The sequence below is a fragment of the Pleurodeles waltl genome, chromosome 4_1 (genome assembly GCF_031143425.1).
Source record: "Pleurodeles waltl isolate 20211129_DDA chromosome 4_1, aPleWal1.hap1.20221129, whole genome shotgun sequence".
Lineage (NCBI taxonomy): Eukaryota > Metazoa > Chordata > Amphibia > Caudata > Salamandridae > Pleurodeles > Pleurodeles waltl.
Window position 1 is genome coordinate 608,774,315 of NC_090442.1, and position 21,341 is coordinate 608,795,655.

Consider the following 21,341-nt stretch of genomic DNA (forward strand, 5'->3'; position numbering starts at 1 on the left):
GGCGTCACTACCATCTGTAGGATTCTACCACCTCTGTCAGCAGCCATTCACCCGTCATCTGCACAGTCAACCTGACTGATGAGCAGCATGCACACTGGTCGTGAGGCACGCGAGGAAGTTTCTTTTATTTCATTTGTTGTTTGTTGAAATAGATGAAGGGCTGCCAATACATTCAAATGTGACTAATCAATGTACTGGCTGTTCTTCTTTTCTTTTTGTGGCCCACTGCGGAGTCTGTGGAACACTGACACCATATAACCGGGAATGCCCTGCGTCCTGCTGCTGTGTACATTAAAGCAGCTGCAAACCTAGACTGGGACAGTGCAAGAGATGGAAAGGAGTTTAGTCGCCTGGAATGAGTGTCATAGTGCACACTGGCAACCACAGGCACAAATGAAGTACTGCCTTCAACGACTGAGTTGTTGGGGTCAGCCTACTTCCCCTATTGATTTGCCATTGATTTGATACAGTGTCAATCGTATATTGGATCACCTCAGCAGAGTATGTGTGTCTCACAAATATGCTAATAGCTATTGCATCTATCAGCCTCCTAAGGAGTGTATCTATTTGAGGGGAATCCTACCGCGAAAATATTCACATCAGCTCTCGCCACCGTGGTGGATCACCTTACTTAAACAACCCACCGGGACAAGCCTCTCCCCTGTCACCAATTGCTTCTCCTTTTCACATACCTTCAAAATGGCCCCAACATTACGCACCCACATATTGCTCATTATTTAATCAGTGAAGTTGGCCTTTTTCCAAATGACCACTCTTTTCTTTCTATTCTGCATATATGCATCATCTTGCACTCCAATAAACAAAAAAGTTACCGAGCTTGGATGTTATGAAATTTAGCTTTGCTGAGTTTTACCATCAGAAACGGCATGCTTCTTCAAACGCAGCATGCCGTCCAACCTGCTACTCCTTTAAGAACGACACTCTCTTCTGGCATTTGGTACGCATTCTAGAGAGTGGCACCTGTCCTCCAAAATCAGCTCTGAGTAGTTAGGAATGTGGTACAGTTAGGTTGATATGATAGATAAGCGTAATGTCAATGCTAAAGAAATGTGTGTGAAATCTGCAGGTCGGTGGCACCAATTCAGACAAATGCCAAAGGAAGAGCATCAAACCACTAGGGTAGACAACCCAGAAGGACAAGTTACTTACCTTGAGGTATGCCTTATCTGGTAGAGACAATGGGGGTCATTACGAGTTTGGCTTTCTCATGACCGCTAAACCCGCTATGGTGGTCTGAGCACCGAAATCCTGGTGGTCGGACCGCCAGAGTCATAATCTGGCAGTCGGACTGCCAAGGGACCACTGCCACCGCCAGGATCATAGAGCCCTACGGGTTAGCAGCGGTCGAAGTCGTGGTCAGCCATGGCAGTGCTGAGTTCAGCACTGCCAGCCTTTTCATGGTGGGCTCCCGCCATGAAAAGGCTGGCAGTAAGCCAGTGCTGGAGGCCACAGTGAGGCCCCTGCACTGCCCATGACTATGTTGTGGGCAGTGCAGGGCCCCCCTGCTCAGCACCCTCAGAATGCGCACTGGCTGCTACAACCGACAGTGCGCATCCTGAGCATGCTGGGGGCACCCTCTGTGCGATGGCATTAGCCTCGGGTCCCTGAAGAGAGGAGGCCAATGCCGCTGCCTGGTTTCCAATGGGTTGACCGGCGGAAACCTGATTCAGAGGTTTCCTCCAGTCAGCCCAGTGGAAATCTTGTAATAGGGCATTGGGGGAGGGAGGGGATACCTCCAGCTCCATGGTGGTCTCCTCCTCAAGGGTTTAGCAGTCTGATGGTCAGACCACCAAACTCGTAATGAGGCCCTATATCTAGCTGCAGATTCCTTACCTCTGAATTCTACCCAGACGTCAGACTGGATCCGGATGATTTTTATGAGCAGTACTCATTTGCACTGTTAGGTGGCGTTGATTGGCTCAGCGTCCGTTGTTGGCTACATCCTCTCCGGATATGATGTTGTGGGTCCTATAAAGGCTCCACCTCGGCACGCTGACGTCAGTTTCTTTTCACAATTTTCCACGCCAGAAGTGCAGAGCCATGAAGAACACTGGTGCGTCAAAACTAAGGCTCCGTAAGGGGAGACCTTGTCCCTAAAAGTCTCTTTGTAGAGCAGGGAGGATGGGTGAGTAGGTAAGAAATCAGCACCTAGATATAGACGATACCAGATAAGGTGTTTCTTAAGGATGTAACTTGTCTATCTGCTAGAGACTTCTAGCTGCAGATTCCTTACCTTTGAATAGATACCCAAGCAATACTATCCCAGGAGGTGGGTCTGTAAACCAAGTTCCATCTAGAAATTTATACAGGACCAAACAGGCAAAGTGTCCATCCCAACGGACCTGACTGTCCAGGCAGTAGTGTTTGTTAAACATGGTCAGATATGCTCACGTTGCCACCTTACAGATGTCAAGGACTGGAACTCCATGTGCTAATGCAGTGGTTGCAGCTTTAGCTCAGGAAGAATGAGCCCACAAACCCTCAGAGGATTTCTTTTTGGCCAGTGCATAGCAGATCTTGATAAAGAGAGGAGAAGTTCACTTCTGCACTGCACGACCTTTCTTTGCAACCACATAACCTACAAAGAGTTTGTCATCCACCCAGAACTCTTTGGTACGATCAAGGTAGAGCACTCTGTTTGAATCCAGGCAGTGGAGTCTCTCTTCTTCCTTAAAATGATGTGGGAGTGCATGAATAGTAGGCCAGGTAATTTATTAGCCGACATGAAAGGGTGTAACCACTTTTGGCAGAAAAGAGGCCCTGGTGTGAAGAACCACCCTGTAGGGATAGATAGAAAGTTAGGGGCAGCTTAGATGACAATGCCTGCAGCTCACTCACCCTGCGGGCAGATGTGATCACCCCAAGGAAGACAGCTTTCAAAATGAGAAGCCGGAGTGGACAATTGTGGAGCAGCTCCAAAGAAGCCCACATGAGGAAGGCCAAAACCAAATTCAGATCCCATTGAGGCATAATCAATGGGGACAGAGAAAAAAGATGTGTAAGACCTTTAAGAAATCTATGTACAATAGGAGACTTAAAAAAGTTTGATCAGGTAACCTTAAAAAAGCAGAAATAGCAGACAAATATCCCTAGGAGTGCCCAGAGCAAAGCCTTGCTAGGCAAGGGAAAGGATAAACAAAAGGACTTCAAAGAGAGGGACCTAAATGGGGGCAACAGACTTGTCTGTGCACCATGCGTCAAATATCTTCCAACAACAGGTGTATACCATTCTGGTGGAGGGATGCCTGGCTGCCAAGATGACGTTACAGACTTTGGGAGGATTGTCAAAAGCTGTGAACTGCTGCTGCTAAATCTCCACACAAGAAAGCAGAAAGTGGACAGGTTTGGGTGCAGAACCCTCCCCTGCTGCGATAGAAGATCCTCCCATCAGGGGCAGTCTGATCAGAGGATTAATTGACATCATTAGCAGCTTGAGATCCCAGACTCTCCATGCCCAGTCCGGAGCCAAAAGGATTACTTGGGCCCAATCAGCCCTGGTATTCTTGAGAACTCAGGGTAGGAGTGGTATGGGTGGAAAGTTGTAGAGGAGGCCTGAACTCCACTCAAGACGAAAATGTCTCTGAGCGATTGGCGCGTTGGAAACTCCAATGCGCACAACTGGTGATATTGCGCGTTGTCTGTGGAGGCAAACAGATCTAACCAAGGCTATCCCCACTGCTAAAAGTGGCTGTGCACCACCTCTAAACGGAGACACCATTTGTGATGCGCTAGGCACTGTCCATTCCATTCCTCCGCTCTAGCATTCAGGGAGCCTGCCAGTTGTTGAATCACTAGGGATGTGCCCTGCTGTTCCAGCCACATCCAGACAAAGGGTATACGACCCTACCATGCTCTTCTTGTTGCAGTACCACATGGTGGTGAGGTTGTTTGTGAACATCTGCATTATCTTTCCATTGATAGAGGGAAATATTGCTTTTAATACCAGCAGGATCATACAGAGCTCTAACAGGTTTATGTGGAAGCCCGTTTCCACCGGACACCAGATGCCTCTGATGTCCATCTCTCCCAGGTGACTGCTCCATCCCAGGAGTACACACCTGTAACTATTGTCAGATCTGATTGAGGACAGGAGAGGGATCTGCCTGTGACTCAATAGCGGTTTGTTAACCGCCACTGCACATCGTTCCCTCTTAGATCAGTACCTTGTCAGAGAGATTGCCTTGATGCTGCGCCCAGTGGAACTTCAGTTCTCACTGCAGAGCCTGCATATGTCATCTGGCATGTGTTACGAGCAGGGTGCAGGAGGCCCTGAGGCCCAGCAGCCTCAGAGTCATTCTCAACTAAATCCAGGACAGAGGCTGAAACATTGATATGTTCGCCGCTCGGGACAATAGGACTGAAACTGCACTATGTCCAGAACAGCTCAGATAAAAGGGTGAATCTGAGAGGGAGTCTGGTGTGACTGTGGCACATTTATAGTGTACCCCACTGAATGTAGAAAGTCTGCAGTAATCTGGAGGTGGGAGACAACAACCTAGGGTGAGCACGCCTTCAACAGTCAGTCATGAATATAGGGGAAGAATGAAACCCCTGATCTCTCCAGATGAGCTGCAACCACCGACATCACCTTGGTGAACACCCAAGGGGTGCTGGTAAGGCCAAAGGAGAGCATGGGGAACTGAAAGTGCTTGTTGCCTCTGGTAAACAGCAGGTAATGTCTGTGGGCAGGCAGAACGGGGATATGAAAATAAGCATTGTGCAAGCCCAACGCTACCATCTAGTCTCCTGGGTCCTGGGCAGAATGAACCTGAGTCAAAGTGAGCGTCTTGAACTTCTCCTTCTTGAGGAATAGATTGAGGGACAGATGGTCTAGGATAGGGCGAAAACCCTTGTCATTTTTGGGAACCATAAAGTAGCAGGAATAACAACCACTGCCTACTTCTGGCACAGGACCCTCTCTATGGCTCCCTTGGCCAAGAGAGCTGTAACTTCCTTGTTGAGAATGGACAAATGGTCCTTTGTCATCCAATCACAGGATGGTGGCATGAATAGATGGGTAGCCTCAAAGGGGAAGGAGTATCCCCTTTGGATTATCTCCAAAGTTCATCTCCCTGACATAATGGATTGCAAGCAGGGCACGTGATGTCGAATCCTGCGGCCAACTGGCCCATGGTGGGGATGAGTCAGACTAGGAAGGTTTAGACGCTGCTGCAGAGGGGAGGGGAGACTGAACAAACCACTGGCCACCTGACCTCTCTGTGCCCTCTGCCATTCAGGAGTGGGCAGCATGTAGGGCACGTGGCTGCCCGGTAATGGGCGCAGTTGGAGACCCTTTCCATAGCCACGAAAGGGGCGAAAAGCAGATTGGGTGGGATGTGGGGCTACAGTGAGGCCCAAGGACCTGACTGTAGCCCAAGAATCCTTGAAGCTCTTGAGCGCAGAGTCTGCCTTGCCTCAGAAGAGACAAGTATCATCAAAGGGAATGTCTATCAAAGTAGCTTTGGCATTCTTTGAAAAGCCAGATGTCTTCAGCCAGGCGTGGTGCATCAGGGCCACAGTCAATGAAACCCCTCTGGCTAGGGAATTGGTTGTTTCCCTTTTGCAATGAATTTTAAACTTTGCTGCATCCCTCCCATCGGCAACAGCTTGAGTGAGTACAGCCCAGGCTTCCTCCAGGACCTGAGGCAGCACTTGCGCAACTGTGTCCCACAGTGTATGGGAATAATGGTCCAAAAGGCATGCACTTTTCATGGATCGCAATGCAAGGCTGGTGGAAGAAAACATCTTCTACCTAAGTGTGTCCAGACTTTTGGATTCCCTTTCCAGGGAGCGGCAGGGAATGTGCCCTGGGAGGTAGAGGCTTGGACCATCAAGCTCTCAGAGATGGGGTGTTGTATCAAGAAACTTGGGTCCCCAGGTGTGGGGTGATGGGGGGCGGGCAATCATCCTGTTCACGGAGCCCTTGTGCTGAGTTTGGACCAGGTACCCAGTAGGACGTCAGTGAGAGCCTAACTGAATGGGAACAGGGGTTCTGAGGTGGAAGCTCCTGGTTGCATCACATATGTCATGAGATTAGTCTTGATGCCCAATGAGGGCAGATGATTGTCCAGGACCTCAGTCACCCTCCTCAACAGCATAGCATAATAGGCTCCCTCATCTGTAGGTAGGGGAAGAAAGCATGCCAGTATCTGGAGAAGTGTCCAGTCCACTGGCTTCACCCAAGTCTTCACATTAGTCCATCTTCTCTTGGGGCTGGTATTCTAAAGGGTCCAGTGACCCTCACATTCATCACCAAAGCGTAGCCCATAGGAAAAGGTCTTGGCGTCTGATTGAGGAGGCAAAGTTCCTGCCTGAGTCGGCATTTTAGGATGTTCATCTGGCTCTGTGTCAGAGTCCTTGATTACAATGGAGATGGCACTGCCCTGCTCCGGGGGCGTTGGCGTTGAGACCAGAGTTAGGGAAGGTTGAGGTGGTAGGACCAGTGTTAGTCCGGATCAAGGACTGGATCCCTAGGTGCCCCTCTGCACCAAGGCCAAAGCCACTTGTGCGGAACCCAAAAGGGCCCCCTCTGACTTTGCGTGGCTCAAAAGCACTTCAGCGGGGTCGGGCTGCCCAAAAATGAGGCACATGACCTCATATAACTCTGGGAGTTGGGCAGGGATAACTCTGGCTCCTGGAAACTTGGGGAGGTGCAAAGTCAGTCCAGGCATCTGTTACCCAGAATGAGGCCTGGAGTGTTGATGCTCCCTCGTCTCGCCAGACAATGGACAAAGAGAAGTCAAAGAGCGCTTTGACTCCTTAGATTTTTCTTTGTGTGCCTTGACTTAACCAATTGCTGTGAGGACGACGACAACTTCGGACTCTGTGACCAATCCTGGGACCATCCTCTCTACTGGGATCTCGACCTGTGCAGATTTGAGCGCCGGGCTGCCATCAACTTCAGGGACCGCTCCCTCAAAGCCTTCAGGTGCATGGTCCGGCACTCAGAGCACAACTTCAGGTTGTGGTCACACTCCAGGCACCAAAGACATATGAGGTGTGAATCCATCACAGGCATCACCCGATGACAGGACCTGCAGGGCCTAAATTCTGTCTTTCTAGAAGACATTCTCGACGCAGTAGGAGTAAACTTGAAAAATACTTGACAAAAAGTTGTTAAAAAGCCAGTGAAAAACTGACTGAGGGGTAGCTCTTTTCAGAACATCGCTTAGCTGGCGTGGAAAGATAAGACTGATGTCAGCGCGCTAGGGTGGCTCCTATATAGCACCCATGATGTCATATCCAGCACGGACAATGCTGATGAGGGACACTCAGCTGATTGACACCACCTAAAGGTGCGCAGGCCTACTGCTCATGAAAATCTTCTCAATCCCGTCCGACTCCTGGGGAGAGTTCAAAGGTAAGGAATCTGCAGCTAGGGATCTCTATCAGATATGACCATACACTCAATAGAGGGAAAAATGGAAAATTCCCAACAAGAACAAACATGACAAGTGGGTGTCAGTGAACTAATAGAGAAAGGCCAAGTAGACACTATGGGCCAAGGAGCTAGATATTCAATCGGAAATCCCTCATCCCCACAGAGTGGAAACATGGAAAGAAACATTTTCCCGGGTAGGCAACCTTTGAGGATACTTAACACCTCAATATTACACAAAAGGCAGTTAATAGGAGAGATCCTGGAAGGAGGAACTGGAAGGAGAACATTGCTAATCTCGTAATACCGCTCCAGAGGACCCCATGACATCCTAAATCAAGGAAACATACTAAGATTGATGCAATCATCACAAATACTAATGAACATCACCTCGAGTGACATCATATCAAATGAGTTTCCGCCTCTGCGAGGTGACAACAAATACAAAGCGACCCTAGCAGCATGGGCCACAGAAAGGTTGGCTAGTAAGATCGTGGCAGAAAAAACAAAATTTAAATAATGGGGCATAAGACTTGCCCAGTTTGTGGAACCAGTTTACCCAAATCTCTTAGAAGAATGGTCAATACCTCAAAGGAAACTAATACACAATGAAGGGATGCTGGTTTACTCTGTATACTGGGAAATGCACTATAAGCAAAGAAACCAGCGCTGTAGAGGGAAACTAAAGCAAATAACAAAATCACCATACTAAAACACTCAGTTTGTGGATGGCTGCCAGCAGCATTGCAAGTGAAGGCCTGCAGTTAAAATCAGGTTATAGTGCCTACCCCCTCCAAGAACATCCAAATTCGGTTATCAACATGCTCATGGCTTGGCTGCCTATTGAAAACACTTCATAATGCCAACCTAATAAATTATTGGAAGGGTATCATATCATAATGCTCCAAGAAACCTGGTCAACAAACATGATTTTACTTCTAGGTTTATAAAAACTCACAAATCCAGCAGTAAGATTTCAATCAAAAGGTCGTCCTAGAGGAAGCCTAGCAACATACAACAGTTCCCCAATTCAAGCCAAAATGTATAACTAGGCCGCACGAGAATCCTGGAATACGAATAGTAGCAATAAAAAACTGGAACCTGGTAAACAAAGCAACACTTGCGATGGTAAATAAGTACATGAGTACATACACCCAAACCAGAATACAAAATGTGATCTTACAGAGAAATGAATAACACCAACAGCTGATCTACAAAAACTACCGGGGCTGGTAGGCTTCTTAATTTCTGGTAACTTCAAAATGTACTTAGGCCCAAATTTATGAAGGCCTAGTGCCACATTACTGTTTTTTTTTTTTACACTAATGTGGCCTTAGGCTCGCAAAATCGCGGTGCCATTTTTACAACGTGGTGCAATGCATGCACTGCGCCACTTTGTAACCCTTTGCACTACATTATGCATGTACCATGCATAATGTATGCAAAGGGGGCTTTCTGGCACAAGGAGGCCCGAAAAAATGGTGCAATGAAATCTACAATATTTAATTGTGCTATTTTTGGCATCATTTTTAATATCTGCTGAAAGCAGGCGTTAAAAGGACACACCCATCGTAATCAAAGGGCCTTCTTGCACTTTGCTAGACTAGCATCAAAATGTTTGAAGCTAGTGGAGCAAAGTGCCACAATAGCATCACCAATGTTGAAGCTATTGTTCCTAATACTGCCATGGTGAGCTGTATCATAAATACTGTGCACACATGGTGGGGTTACAGGGGAACCGGGGGGTGCAAAAAACGTGGCGCTGCATATAATGCAGTGCCACTTTTCTTAAATTCAGCCCTTAATTTGTACCCCACAGGAAGATGAACAGTTACTAATCCAAGACCAACTGTGAAACGTTCATCCCCAGAGCAAGTAGCAAGGAGGAACATTGGTTACGAGCTAGCCGGGCCTAAAAACACTAAATAGAACATTCCCAGCTAACAGTCCCCCTGCTCCAACACACTGCACTTCAACAACAAACTCAATAATAGAGAATAAAGTTACATCTCTACCCGTTTTAATGTCTATAACATCATTCCCAATAGAACAAAGGTTTGCAAGTATTCTCTTCCTCTAGAGAATCGAAAATACAGTCACAACATTCCTTGGTACAAAAGCCACAGTCATTTGAATCAGCTACACCTTGGACTATAAAAGATTGAAATGGTCTGAGAATACGATCTCATTAGAGGAAGAAGCAGCGAAATTGGTAAAAGACTACCAGAGCACAGAGCATAGTCTGCTAGAGAACTGGGAGTAGTTCACAGAAAAACGATTAACTAGGCCCAACCCAACCCACTATGCCCACTCCAGCCAAGATGGGTAGTTAGCCTGGAGAAGTTACCAGGGCATGGAGATCATTACAAAATAATTCCAAAGATAAAGAGCTGAAAAAAAACACTTCGGGGAACAAAGGTTGAAATATAGGAAATTGCTCTGGGATGAAAGGAAGGTGGAGGAAAACAACTTATGGACAATTTTGCTATATTCAAGACAAGATCCAAACTAAAAGATGTTTTTGGTGACACTTAACAGCATAGGCCCTGCTCTAACAATTCAAATATCTCAGAGGAAAGATAGCTAACATTTCAGCACTGCTCCCTACATTTAAAGTAATGTCCGCCACATTTGACATACCTTGGAAAGAAATGCTCTATGTGGGAGGGATGCCAAGTCATTGGCTCTAACAGGAACTAAAATCTTCAGGAATAGCGTCGCCCTCTCCAGAAATGCGTCTCCAGCGCAGACACAATTGAAATCCAGTCTCTTAAAACAAACAACAGCCAGACAGTGCGCATTCGTGAAGGTGTCTTACAGAGTAAAAACAACTACTGAAATATCTTTACATCAACTCTTGTGGCAAGAAATAGGCAATGGAGCAGCTAATGGACGAGCTAGAAGCTACCTCGAACACTTACTGAAAGACTAAAAATAGAGCCTCTCTGGAAGCTCCCATTCTCTTACTCGACCTTCCAGAAAACACTAAACAACCTAATGATAATACAGTCCTTACAGGAAGGCAAGATTACATTTTTCAAATATCAACACACCTGGATACTAATACAAACCATACAGCCATACTGCCAGAACTGTATGTCGAGTCGGGCTTTTCCATCCACCTTAAACAAAAATTCACGAGGCGCAGCGTGGCAAAGCTCCCTTCATTTGACGACATGCCAGTAGGGCTAAAGGAGACAGAGAACACAGCCTGCAGGCTGTCCGGCCGATGAGAAAGGACCTAGGGCCATATGTACCAACGAATTTTCCCATAGACACAGAATGGGTAAACCCCTTTGCTACATCTGGCCCCTAGTTCATCTAATCGGCATTTGTAAGCAACCAATGAAGAACTCGATGGCCATTCTGCCTCTCCCGCTCATAGAGAGGAACATCCGCTCGTGCGGGAAGGCCATGCTTAACTGCTTTGATGCGAAGGATTTAAGAATGGCCTACTGCTTTGTGTCTTTTTTGGCAGTTATGGAAGCTGAGATCAACAAATTAAAGAAATCGTAGGAGAGTGGCATGGTAAAATTCTGTGACACAAGCAAATTGATAGCACGATTGTATTCAGCCAAGCACACCAGCGAATATGCGCTGTTTGCACATCATGAAGCTATGAAAGCTATCACATGGAGTACTTAGCTCTTTGCCAGTTGGCGGACGAAAACTAAACATGCTGCACGTGGAAATGGCGAGTGCCATGTGGCTTTTGGGTGCCGTGTTTTATATCGTTGTGATGTTAGTTAACATAGCTATTTTCAAAAAATGTGTGAGCTTATAATTATTTTAAATGACTGAATAATATATCATCCTTATTCTGATTCTCCCCCGCCCCCCACCCGCCCATTGGTGCCATCTCACTTTTTCCTGATTGGAATGGTACAGTCAAAATCAGTGTGTCTCAGCTTGTGCACAACACGTCTCTATTTCAGATGAGAAGGTTTTGACTAAAAGAACAGGTTTTGTTCCCTCTCCTTCTCTTTCAGTTAAGTTTCTCAGAGAAAACAGAATCTTTGATTAATTCTCAGCAAAAGAATGAGAACAACTTCCTAATACCATTTATGTGCGATTCTGGATTAACCAAAATTGAACTCTACAGTTAAGAGCTAAACATTATTTCACAGATACTCAGGGGCGGCTCCTTCATTAGGGCGGAGGAGCGTCACCCCCCTCGCCAGCAGCAGAAGCTGCAAACCTTTCTTCACGAAGGGATAATAAACTGGGTTTATTATCCCTTCGTGGTGAAAGGGGTGGGGCCATGGAGGTGACGGCAGTGAAGGGAGTGCACAGAGCACTCCCCTCAGAGCGCATGTGTGTTTGGCCGGTCATCTCGGGCTTGCTAATCACGCATGTGCAATAGGCTCTTTCCAGTCCAGCACTGTGTTGCCAGGCGGGATAATCTATGCACAGGCTACCAGTCTGCCTGGGAGGGCCCAGCCAGGGTGCTCCCAGACAATCCTGACACTGCTCTAAGCAGCGTCAGGATTGGCCGCAGGGCAAGCTTGTGCCTGCCTGCAGCGCCGACGAGGGAGAGAGGAGTGGCGCAGCAATAGAGGAGGTAAGATTTTATTTATTTATTTTTTAAATTAAATGATACCCTCCCACCCCGCGCTCTGCACCCGCCCTGCCCATTTACAGGTTAGCGAGTCGAGACTGCAGATACTCCTGCTATTTCCAAGCAGGGCAGATCCACCATTGTGTGTTGTATGCCATAGAAAGCCTATCCAGTACATTCTCCATACCTCCAAGATTCTAAGTCTGCCAGCAGTCACCACAACTGCTGAAGGATAAGTGGGAAATTTCTTTGCTAGGTGCCTCTGTTTGCTGTGATATTGGCAGGTGCGCTATGGTTGATGTAATTTGGTGTGCACTGTGGTGTACCAATTTCCTGCATATCTTGAGGTGGTGGTAGCCAAGTCCAAACCCTGCACAGGAATAATTGGGAAACGTCTCTTTTACTTTCACCAGTTGGCTGAAGTCATATCTTGGATCATGATCCTAGATCCCAGGGTAGCCACCTTCGACTTTCACTGGCTAGGTAGACTTTATACCTACATTCAAGCAATAGGCGAACTCTGATGAATTGGAGCTTTCACATTTTCCCAGTACTCACCCATTTAGCAAAATAAAAGATAAACTTCAAATTCTAAGTCTTCCTGAGATTAAATCTAAAAGTGAAATTCTTTGAGATATTAAGCCTCTGCATAGCTGACTATATTTGGCATCCATCCAAGTTGCATCTTGAGCAGTATTCAGCAAAAACAAAGGCAAAAATCATGCTCATCTGCTACTTTCCCTTCCCTCTCACTCTTGCTCCTGTTACCCTTCTTCCTGTCACGCTCCCTCTCCATCTTCCTCTCACACTCCTCTCCCTCTCATGTCCTTTTATGTCTCATGCCCTGAACCCTCTTCATCTCCATCTCTCTCTCTCACTCTTTCTCTCGCATTTTCTTCTTTACCTGTCCCTCTCACTTTAACTTTCCTAACTCTCATCCTCCATCTCCATGTCCTCCCTCTCCTTTTCTTTTATCTCTGCCACTTTTATTTGCTTTCTGTTACAAATGACCATGTTTTGTGTGGTAGTTTTGCACATTTCCGCCTTCTTTTTCTGAACCTGTTTTTGTTGGCCATAGGACTCTGTACCCTTTACTCCTGCTAAACAGTGGTAAAGTGTTTGTTGTCTCCCTTTTAAACATAGTAAAATTGACACATACCTATTTTGCACATTACATTTACTTATAAGTCCCTAAGTTTTGGTGCTATCTATACCCAGAGTCTGTAAATTTAATGCTACTAATGGGTTGCAGCACTCATTGTACCACTCACTAAACATATCTCCAGGCCTGCCCAGAAGCTCAAAACTGACATTTTGACCTGGGAAAACAAACCTCTTGCCAGACTCAAGCCTCCCTTTTTAATGTTTAAATGTCACCATTAAGGTAGACCCTAAATGCTCATAGGGCAGGGTGCATGTCATTTAAAACATAGGGCAGGTATATTTAATGCTTTACATTTCCTCTCAGCGAAAAACCTCCAAAGTCGTATTTCACTGTGGCAAGGCTGCTCTCTCATAGGAGACCTCTGCGTTACACTATAACAACTTATAGTGTTTAGTTTCAATTTTGAAACAGCAAGGACTCACTTTAATAGTAATTTGAAATCCAATTTAATGGTCAAGTGAAAATTCTATTACTATTTTGAAAATGACACTGTGGAAATTTGTAATTTTCCTGACTAGGCCAAAAGGGGCCTTTCTGGCAGTTTCCAGTGTCACCTGACTGCTGATGGCTTCCCTTTGGCGATATGTGGATAGGTCCTAGACAATGGACAAAGGGCTTGGGTGTTTTCTTTCTTGAGCAGGATGGCCTGGGGGCTGTGCCCAGTCCATTACTTAGCTTCAAAGGATACCTATACAATCACTGCAACTGTAGCTCACACTGTCAAGCCTCACAATTGTCATCGTGGCTCTAAACCCAAAGGAGGGGGACCTGCCCCAGAACTGGTTTGGAGTGACCATAAGGGAGGTTTTGCCCATTATCATAGCCACATCTCTGGGTGAGCACGGGAAGCTCTGACCAGTAGGAAGAAATGTTTTGCCATGTTGAATTTAGGTAGAGAGGGGCACTATGGGACAATTTACAGTAAACACACAGGGAGGCTACAAAAGTGGTTAAGGTCACTCCTGGGGATTTTAACCTCAGAAGCTTGGGAGTGGTCAGACATTTCCCCCAACCGCTGCCTGGTACTGGGCATAAATGTGGCATCCCAGTACAATCCTTGGAGCTGTGAAGAATCAGACAAACAAGGACTGCCCTGCTATGTGAAGTACCTGAAGGAAGAGTAGACTTGTTTGCCTTGAACCCAGGACCCCACAAGTGATTCCAAGCATCAGTTGGCTTACCTTCTTTGTCTGAGCTACAGGAACACAACTAGCTTCTAGAGGCCTTTTCCTGCAACTGCCTAGCTGACCAGTACTAAATGGACATGTCCTGGACTGCGATGCTCGCCTCTGTTGGAGTGAGTCCTAACTCTCAAGTGGTGCCCCACAGCTCCTGGATCCTTGCCTGGTATCAGACCGTGCTCCTGTTCTAAACTGAAAGAAGTGTAACTTAGACATTTGTTGCCAACTTTCTTTCTGGAAAACTGCTGGAGACCGGGATTGCTGTCAAAGACACAGTCAACGATGTCCAATCTCCTGTCTTCCTCAGCTCCACTGGAGGAGATCTGACTCCTGGAAAAGTTTCCAAGTCCAAACGTAGAAGGCCTTATCATGATCGATACCACGCAGCAACCGTCATTGTCAACATTAAAGTCCATCCTGGGCACAGACTTTGGACGTCGACCGCTTGGAACTTTCCAGCCTACAACCACAGAAGGATTCCAGTTTTAAGCAGCTGTCGATGAGCCCCGCTTCACATCCAGCTTTCAATTGGCTCTGCCGACCACCCATGAAAGACATTTTTTTCTCCATAAAAGAACTTGGTTCCTGCATCCAACTGTGCTCCATAGAGGTCAGTCATAACTTTTGACTTTAATCCGGCTTAGCGTGACCAGATAACAGCAATTGACGTTTTGAAGCTATTCTTAATTCAAACTTTAAAAATCCATATCTCAGGTTGCACTTATTGGATTTTTGTCATTTTGATGCTGATTTAAAAAAAATCTCTAGTTTCCTAAATTGTTTCATGATTTTCCTTGGTTTGTGTTTTCATTTTATTGCTGTTTGAGTGGTGTATAAATACTTTACACATTGCCTCTAAGTTAAGCCTGACTGCTTTTGTGCCAAGTTATCAGCGGGTTTAACAGAGGTTTATTTAGTAACTTTTGTGGTTTTCCCTGACAAGGATTGTGATTATTATGTGATGTGGGTTCTCACCCCCTCAACCATTACCACAATTTCTTACACGTTCTCTTTAGAACACCTTCTCCACCTCACTCATCATCATCTTTGCTATCTTCTCTCCCTCTCCTCTCCCTTACACTATTTATGCCCTGCCCTCTCACTCTCCGACTCTATCTCCCTCTCCTTTTTGCTTTTACACTTCTTCTGTATATGCTCTCCTCTCCCCTTCTCCTGTCCTCTCCCCCTCCCATACCGTACTCTAACCTCCTTTACCCTTATTTTTCCTCTTCTCTTTCCTCCTACTCAGTTTCATTACCATTTCCTTTCTCAACAAAATCATCATGTTACTGTAAATTATTTGTGACATTTAAAACTTTCTGCATCCATATGCGAACAGTCCAACTATGTTACAGAAAGCAATCCGATGTATGCACTTACAGGAAAGAGGACGATAGGTACAGTCAGAGTTACAGCCACTAGTACTGCCAAGCGAACACACAGAAGAAGGGTGTCAAACTTGTAAACTTTGATGAATGTGTGGAGCAACTCATCTTGAACCTCTCCTACGAAGGTAAAAGATAATTATGAGTAAAGATTACACATTTATGACTGTATGCGACAAATTATGAACATTAACATTTCAAGGACAATAGCTTAAAACATGATCAATCAGACTGGGTAGCACACAGTTTAATACATGAGAGATTTAATCAAGAACATTGAGAACACTTCTCTATCTGGTTCCTCCTACTTCATCGTGGACAGGGAAGAGAACTCCCATGGTGTTGCTATTCTGTTTAGTCACATGGGGGTATATTTTGTCAGCAATAATAGATCCAGAAACATTGGTCATTGTATGGTCGCTGCCTAACCTTGTCCCAATCTATTTTAACTTTTTGTCCAAAAAATAATACAGGCAAGCTGATTTTTACCAAAATAGTAGGGCACAGAAAGTTAACCCAAAAGTGTGAATTGTGCATTTAGCAGTGTCTATTTCCATTAGAAGAATTCGATCTAGTTCAGCAGTTTACTTTGGGGTTAATAGTGCCCGCCACAATAGATACAAATGTCAGGGGCAACGCAGGGGGCATGCTGTTTTTAACTTTACTTCGGAGGAAATAATGCCTTCTACAACAGTTGTAAATGTCAGATATAGTACGGGGGGGGGGAGTTTCTAACTTTACAGCAGAGAAAAGAATGCCTGCTACCACAGATACAACGGTCAAGGGTAGAGGCGGGAGCATGCTTTTCCATACTTTACTTCAAGGTATATAAGTGCTACTGCAGTAGATGTAAATGCTATGGCTAGCACTGGGAGCATGTTCTTTCATACTTTACTTTGAGGACAATAATGTCTGCTATAGTAGATGTAAACGTCAGGGATGCTCCTGGGAGAATGCTGTTTCATGCTCCAGGTATAGATAATAATGTCCGCTACTTTACTTCTGGGGAATAATGCCTGCTAGTGAAGGTGTAAATGTCAGGGATAGTGCTGGGAGTGTGTGTTTCATACTTTGGAGGGATAATGACTTCTGTTGCAAATGGAAATTTCCCTGGGGGCATGCTGGTTCATATTTCTATTTTGTAAGAATAGATTCCAGATAATAAATTCCCTATGTGTGGCAAATTGCAATTTCATACTGATTAGCCCTCCTTTTCCCGAAGAAATAGTTGGCTGGATGCTACACTGTGGTCCATTCATTATGGCAAATTCCTCATGTACATAAAACCCTGAAGTATAAATTGGGATTGAACATGATGAACCCAAATACATTGGCAATATGTGCAAAGGTCTGCACTTCCTTAAATCGGATTCCATTGTACCTTAGGTGTCCTATGTCGGTCAATCAAATTAGAATGCATGCTAACCACTGATTATGTATAGTTGTTCTATTTACATACTTTTAATCTCACACTTTGCTTATTTTGCCAACCAGAACATCTAGCATGGTTGTCCTAGATCTGTAATGACCACCTCTCTGATATATTAACATCTTTAGTGAAAGTCACACCAGCAATATTCAGGTAAAGTAAATAATTCAGTGAAGTAATCAGACTGCCCTGTGCCTTGGAGAGCCATTGTCTCAAAAATTAGTGTGCGCTCATCATGTCTTGAGAAGGGGATTCATTTGGCTTACAGTGCAATCTTATTGATGGGCTTTGGCCACTGCCTTGATACAGCAAGCTACAAAGGAACTCACACAGTGATGCATTACCAACTTGGCAAGTGATTAAAGGAATCATCTGTGACAGTTTGCATAATAAAAAAGAGGAATGTTCACATTGTGTACTGGGCAACTCACCATAGAACGTAAGGTAGCCAAACAAAGCAGCCAGCAAGTACATCACCAACATTGCTGCGATGGACATGTTTGAAACATTCTGCATCTTTCTGCGAGAGCGGCTATGGAAAAGGAGGTTGACAATTAAGATCTAACTTGTAAAGTACCATAACCTAGGGGGCGGGTTAGCCAGTATAATTTCACTCAAAACTTGAAATTGGGGCCTTGGTACAGCACACATAAAATTATACAATGGAACTTGAAAACACTGTTAAGCAACCAAGGACCATAAATCAATGTGAACTGCACCCATTGAACTGAAAACAAGTGTAGAGGCTGAATCTGGCCAAAAAATGTAATTTTACACTGTAAACCCTAGATGCTTGAGTAACGCAAGTGACACACAAGAAATTGCTATTGATCAATTACTTTAAAATCATCAGGCTTATTGATAAGTCCTTTTTGTCTTCATATATCACAATTTGACTTTACACCACTCTGTAAGATGTCCTTGGTCACACTACATGTCTCGTAGACCATTCACAAGACATGCATCGACCTTGATTAATAGATCACAAGATATGCATTTCCACTAGATTCACAAACAAATACTATGTACAGGCATAAGCATTTTTTAGATTTTGCAACCTGTCCAAGTAGTAAGTTGTAATTTTACTTTAGATATACCTTATGATTTGATTTGCTCTCGTGGCCCATTATTTGTTTGTGCACAAGATTTTAAAGACAGTTTCCGGTAAATTGCATTGCAATTCTCGGATTTAGATGGCAGCATCGGAAATTGACTGACATTTTTTTAATGTAGTGAGTATAGTTGCATTAGAATTTAACTGATGTGCCATAATTAAAGGCAATTTCAATAACTGCACAGTTGTTCCTACCAGTGAGAACCCCTGAATGTTGAATGTGGTACTTACCCCTTAAGCTCACTGTATAAAGGCAGAACCTCAGGATGGCACACAAAAGCAAAAGCAAGGATGGGAATGGTATAGGCAGTCTGAAAGATAAAAAGAACCAGAGCACAGGTTCAATATATTGTTCACAATGCGATGATGAAAAGAACGACCTTGTCTGTAAACATTGTGACTTTTCTGTTAAGGCATGACCATAAAGAATTAACCATACCTGTGAATTAAAGACAAATAGCTTTGGTTTGCACGCGTCATCATTATGGGCTTCAAACTGAACTCCACTGCTGGGATCTTGGTCCTGCTTCTCATCGAGTGCTGCGGTCTGGCCATGTGTGTACTCCATCATGAAATTCACTCCAGAGCTCAGAGTGTTATTCTGGACCATTAAGGGCAGCATGTGAGCCGTGGTGCTGTTTGTCACATTCCCATAACTGTGATCCAGCAGAGGCAGAGGGCATGGAATTTGTGTTTTCTTGTAGATTACCTGCACGCAAACGCAAAACAAAAACAAAACAGGCTCAATTTACATTAAAAGTCAACACTGGTGATCCTTCTTTTGCAAACTTCATAGAGTTTGTTCACCGCTCTCTATTCATTTATTTGTTTGTTCATTTCACATGAACTATAGCTAACTGACGTCAGAGCACTGTACAAAGGAGAGCCAAGGAAAACGTAGGTCACCAGTAAAATGGGTAGAAATACATTAGTAAGAGTGTCAGGGAATGTACATAGTTTTGAGGGAATGAATTTGCATGGTAACAGATCATCTAAATGAAACAGTCAACAGAAAGCAACAGCAAATATGAGTTGATTTATGAAGAAAGGAAATTAGATGATGCAGTCATTGGCATACATGGAGCATGACTATAGCCCCAGTCTTAGACATTTTTGGCCCTTTCATTACTTGAATCATGGAGATGGGGAGTAGTGATGAGCAAGGAAGAGGGGAGGGATAGCTGAGGTAGAGGTGATGAAAGGGTCATATGATGCATACAGCAGTGGGCTTATATGATGTGGGTCAAGATGGTTGATTTAACTGAGCATACCTCAAGTCTCTATCACACATCTATGATTGTTGGACGTAAAGAAGCCAGAGCTAAAATAACATGAGAGGGCTATGTAAGAAGAACACATTATGGACATCTGGTGCAGTTTGAATCAGAAGTAATGCAACACAGGGCTGCAAACAGAATTGTTCCACTGTGTTGCACTAGGAAGGCGAGCATCTCAGAGCCACATCTACTACAATATGGTGCTAATGTTCTCTTCCCAAGAGCTGATGCACTAACAAGCTTCCTAGCGCCACACACACACACAGTGCAATAGTGTGTGAATGATGTCTAGCATTGTTTTTGTACTGGAAGGATATTCTTTCAGTACAAAGTTCTATAGTTAGACTAACTTTAACACTTTTCACATATGGGATCAGTGCTGTGCAGTGCAGTACACATGCAATTTGTGAAATGCTAGGAGAAATGAAAACATTTATTTTTGTTAATACGATTCAAGGAGGTGTTATTGTTTGGCACAAAACTCTGTGCACTAATATTAGAGAATGGAGCTTTGCTTTGAAAACCACCGGTGGAAGCCTGGGATCACCCATGGACAAACCATGGGATATACCGTTTTGATGCAAAGTAAAGCGCAGCAACACAAAAGCCTATTTGCATTACTTTTATAGCAACTTTCCAGCGCAAAAAAGTTTTTCACTGGAAAGTAAATACTTTATCAAGACTTCGCTCTGGTTTACATAATTTTATGTGTATTTGTACAAGTGCAAAGTCTTGATAAATCTGTTTCTTGGAGTTGGGACGGGGTGTAGTGAGACAAGCTTCAGACCCAGATCAAATACCATTTGACCTTTAACATCTCAAATGGAATTGAAATGACGCTGCGCCACAGGTGGCCATAAACTGTTGATTTTCTAATGAAGTTATGCTCACCTGCACACATTTAATGCATTGTATTGTACTAATTTACTTTGCAGTCTCACAGTGAGAACACATATTTACATGTACATTTGTTGTTTAGGTGTTGTTAGGGTATCAGTACTGCCCACATCAACTGCTCAATGTGAATGTTGTCCGTGTAAGGAAATTAACACACACATATGGAAATTTAACACTAACCCATTTGTTCTTAAGCTTTTGCAACTTTATTGGATATTTCCCTAAGGTCGCACTAGGAACTGAAAAGATACCCATGTCTGCATTACCCATGACTTTTGCATGTATCACCTTATTTGAAATCATAATTGGGTAGGCACTGGAATAAACCTGTTGGTTATCTTGAAACTAACACGATTTACACCAGGATAAAATGGGGCAGTTCTCTCAAAATCTCTTTCTATATTTCTGAGAAAAATAAATATATCCTCTTACCACACTGACAAAGAAAACCATGCACGTCAGAGAAAATCCACTTGTGTAGCCAAGATAACCTATAAAACAATAACATGCATATATGTAATCAATTGGACTACCCAAATTGCCACACAAAACAATGAGAACTTAATACAATGGACTCACCTAAATTCTTTAGAAAAGAAAGTGGAAGAATAATAGCTAAGGACACAATAAGAACGAGGTAGTTGCCGTTAAGGTACCATTCTCTAAAAGAGAAAAACATACAAAATTGTGTTACGTGTTATTTTATTGTCAGGGGTGAATAGAAATGGTCTATGTACGAGTTCCAACAGTAAAAACAATATGCAGTTACAGTCCCTTATGATATCCAGCATGGGAAAGAAGTAAATATCCCATCTACTTTTCTTTTGTAAATTTTTAATATTTCTAAAACACCCAACAGTGTCTTCAACATGCTGCTTAATGTAGTAATTCCGTTTTTTTTATTTCTAGATTTCATACCTGCAACATTTTAGCTGA

General features: G+C 44.2%; 1 protein-coding gene across 10 annotated transcripts in view; it reads right to left on the reverse strand.

Annotated features, from left to right (window-relative positions):
* SLC38A4 (solute carrier family 38 member 4) overlaps positions 1–21,341 on the reverse strand; it is a 262,923-nt gene that overhangs the window by 21,433 nt on the left and 220,149 nt on the right. For all 10 annotated transcript variants that reach the window (XM_069229035.1, XM_069229038.1, XM_069229043.1 and 7 more), the window contains 6 exons: positions 20,985–21,067; positions 20,838–20,896; positions 18,671–18,940; positions 18,463–18,542; positions 17,549–17,649; positions 15,684–15,808 (listed from right to left, as the gene is read on the reverse strand). In XM_069229035.1, coding sequence (XP_069085136.1) covers positions 15,684–15,808; positions 17,549–17,649; positions 18,463–18,542; positions 18,671–18,940; positions 20,838–20,896; positions 20,985–21,067 — 718 coding nt within the window. The remainder of the gene's footprint in view (positions 1–15,683; positions 15,809–17,548; positions 17,650–18,462; positions 18,543–18,670; positions 18,941–20,837; positions 20,897–20,984; positions 21,068–21,341) is intronic.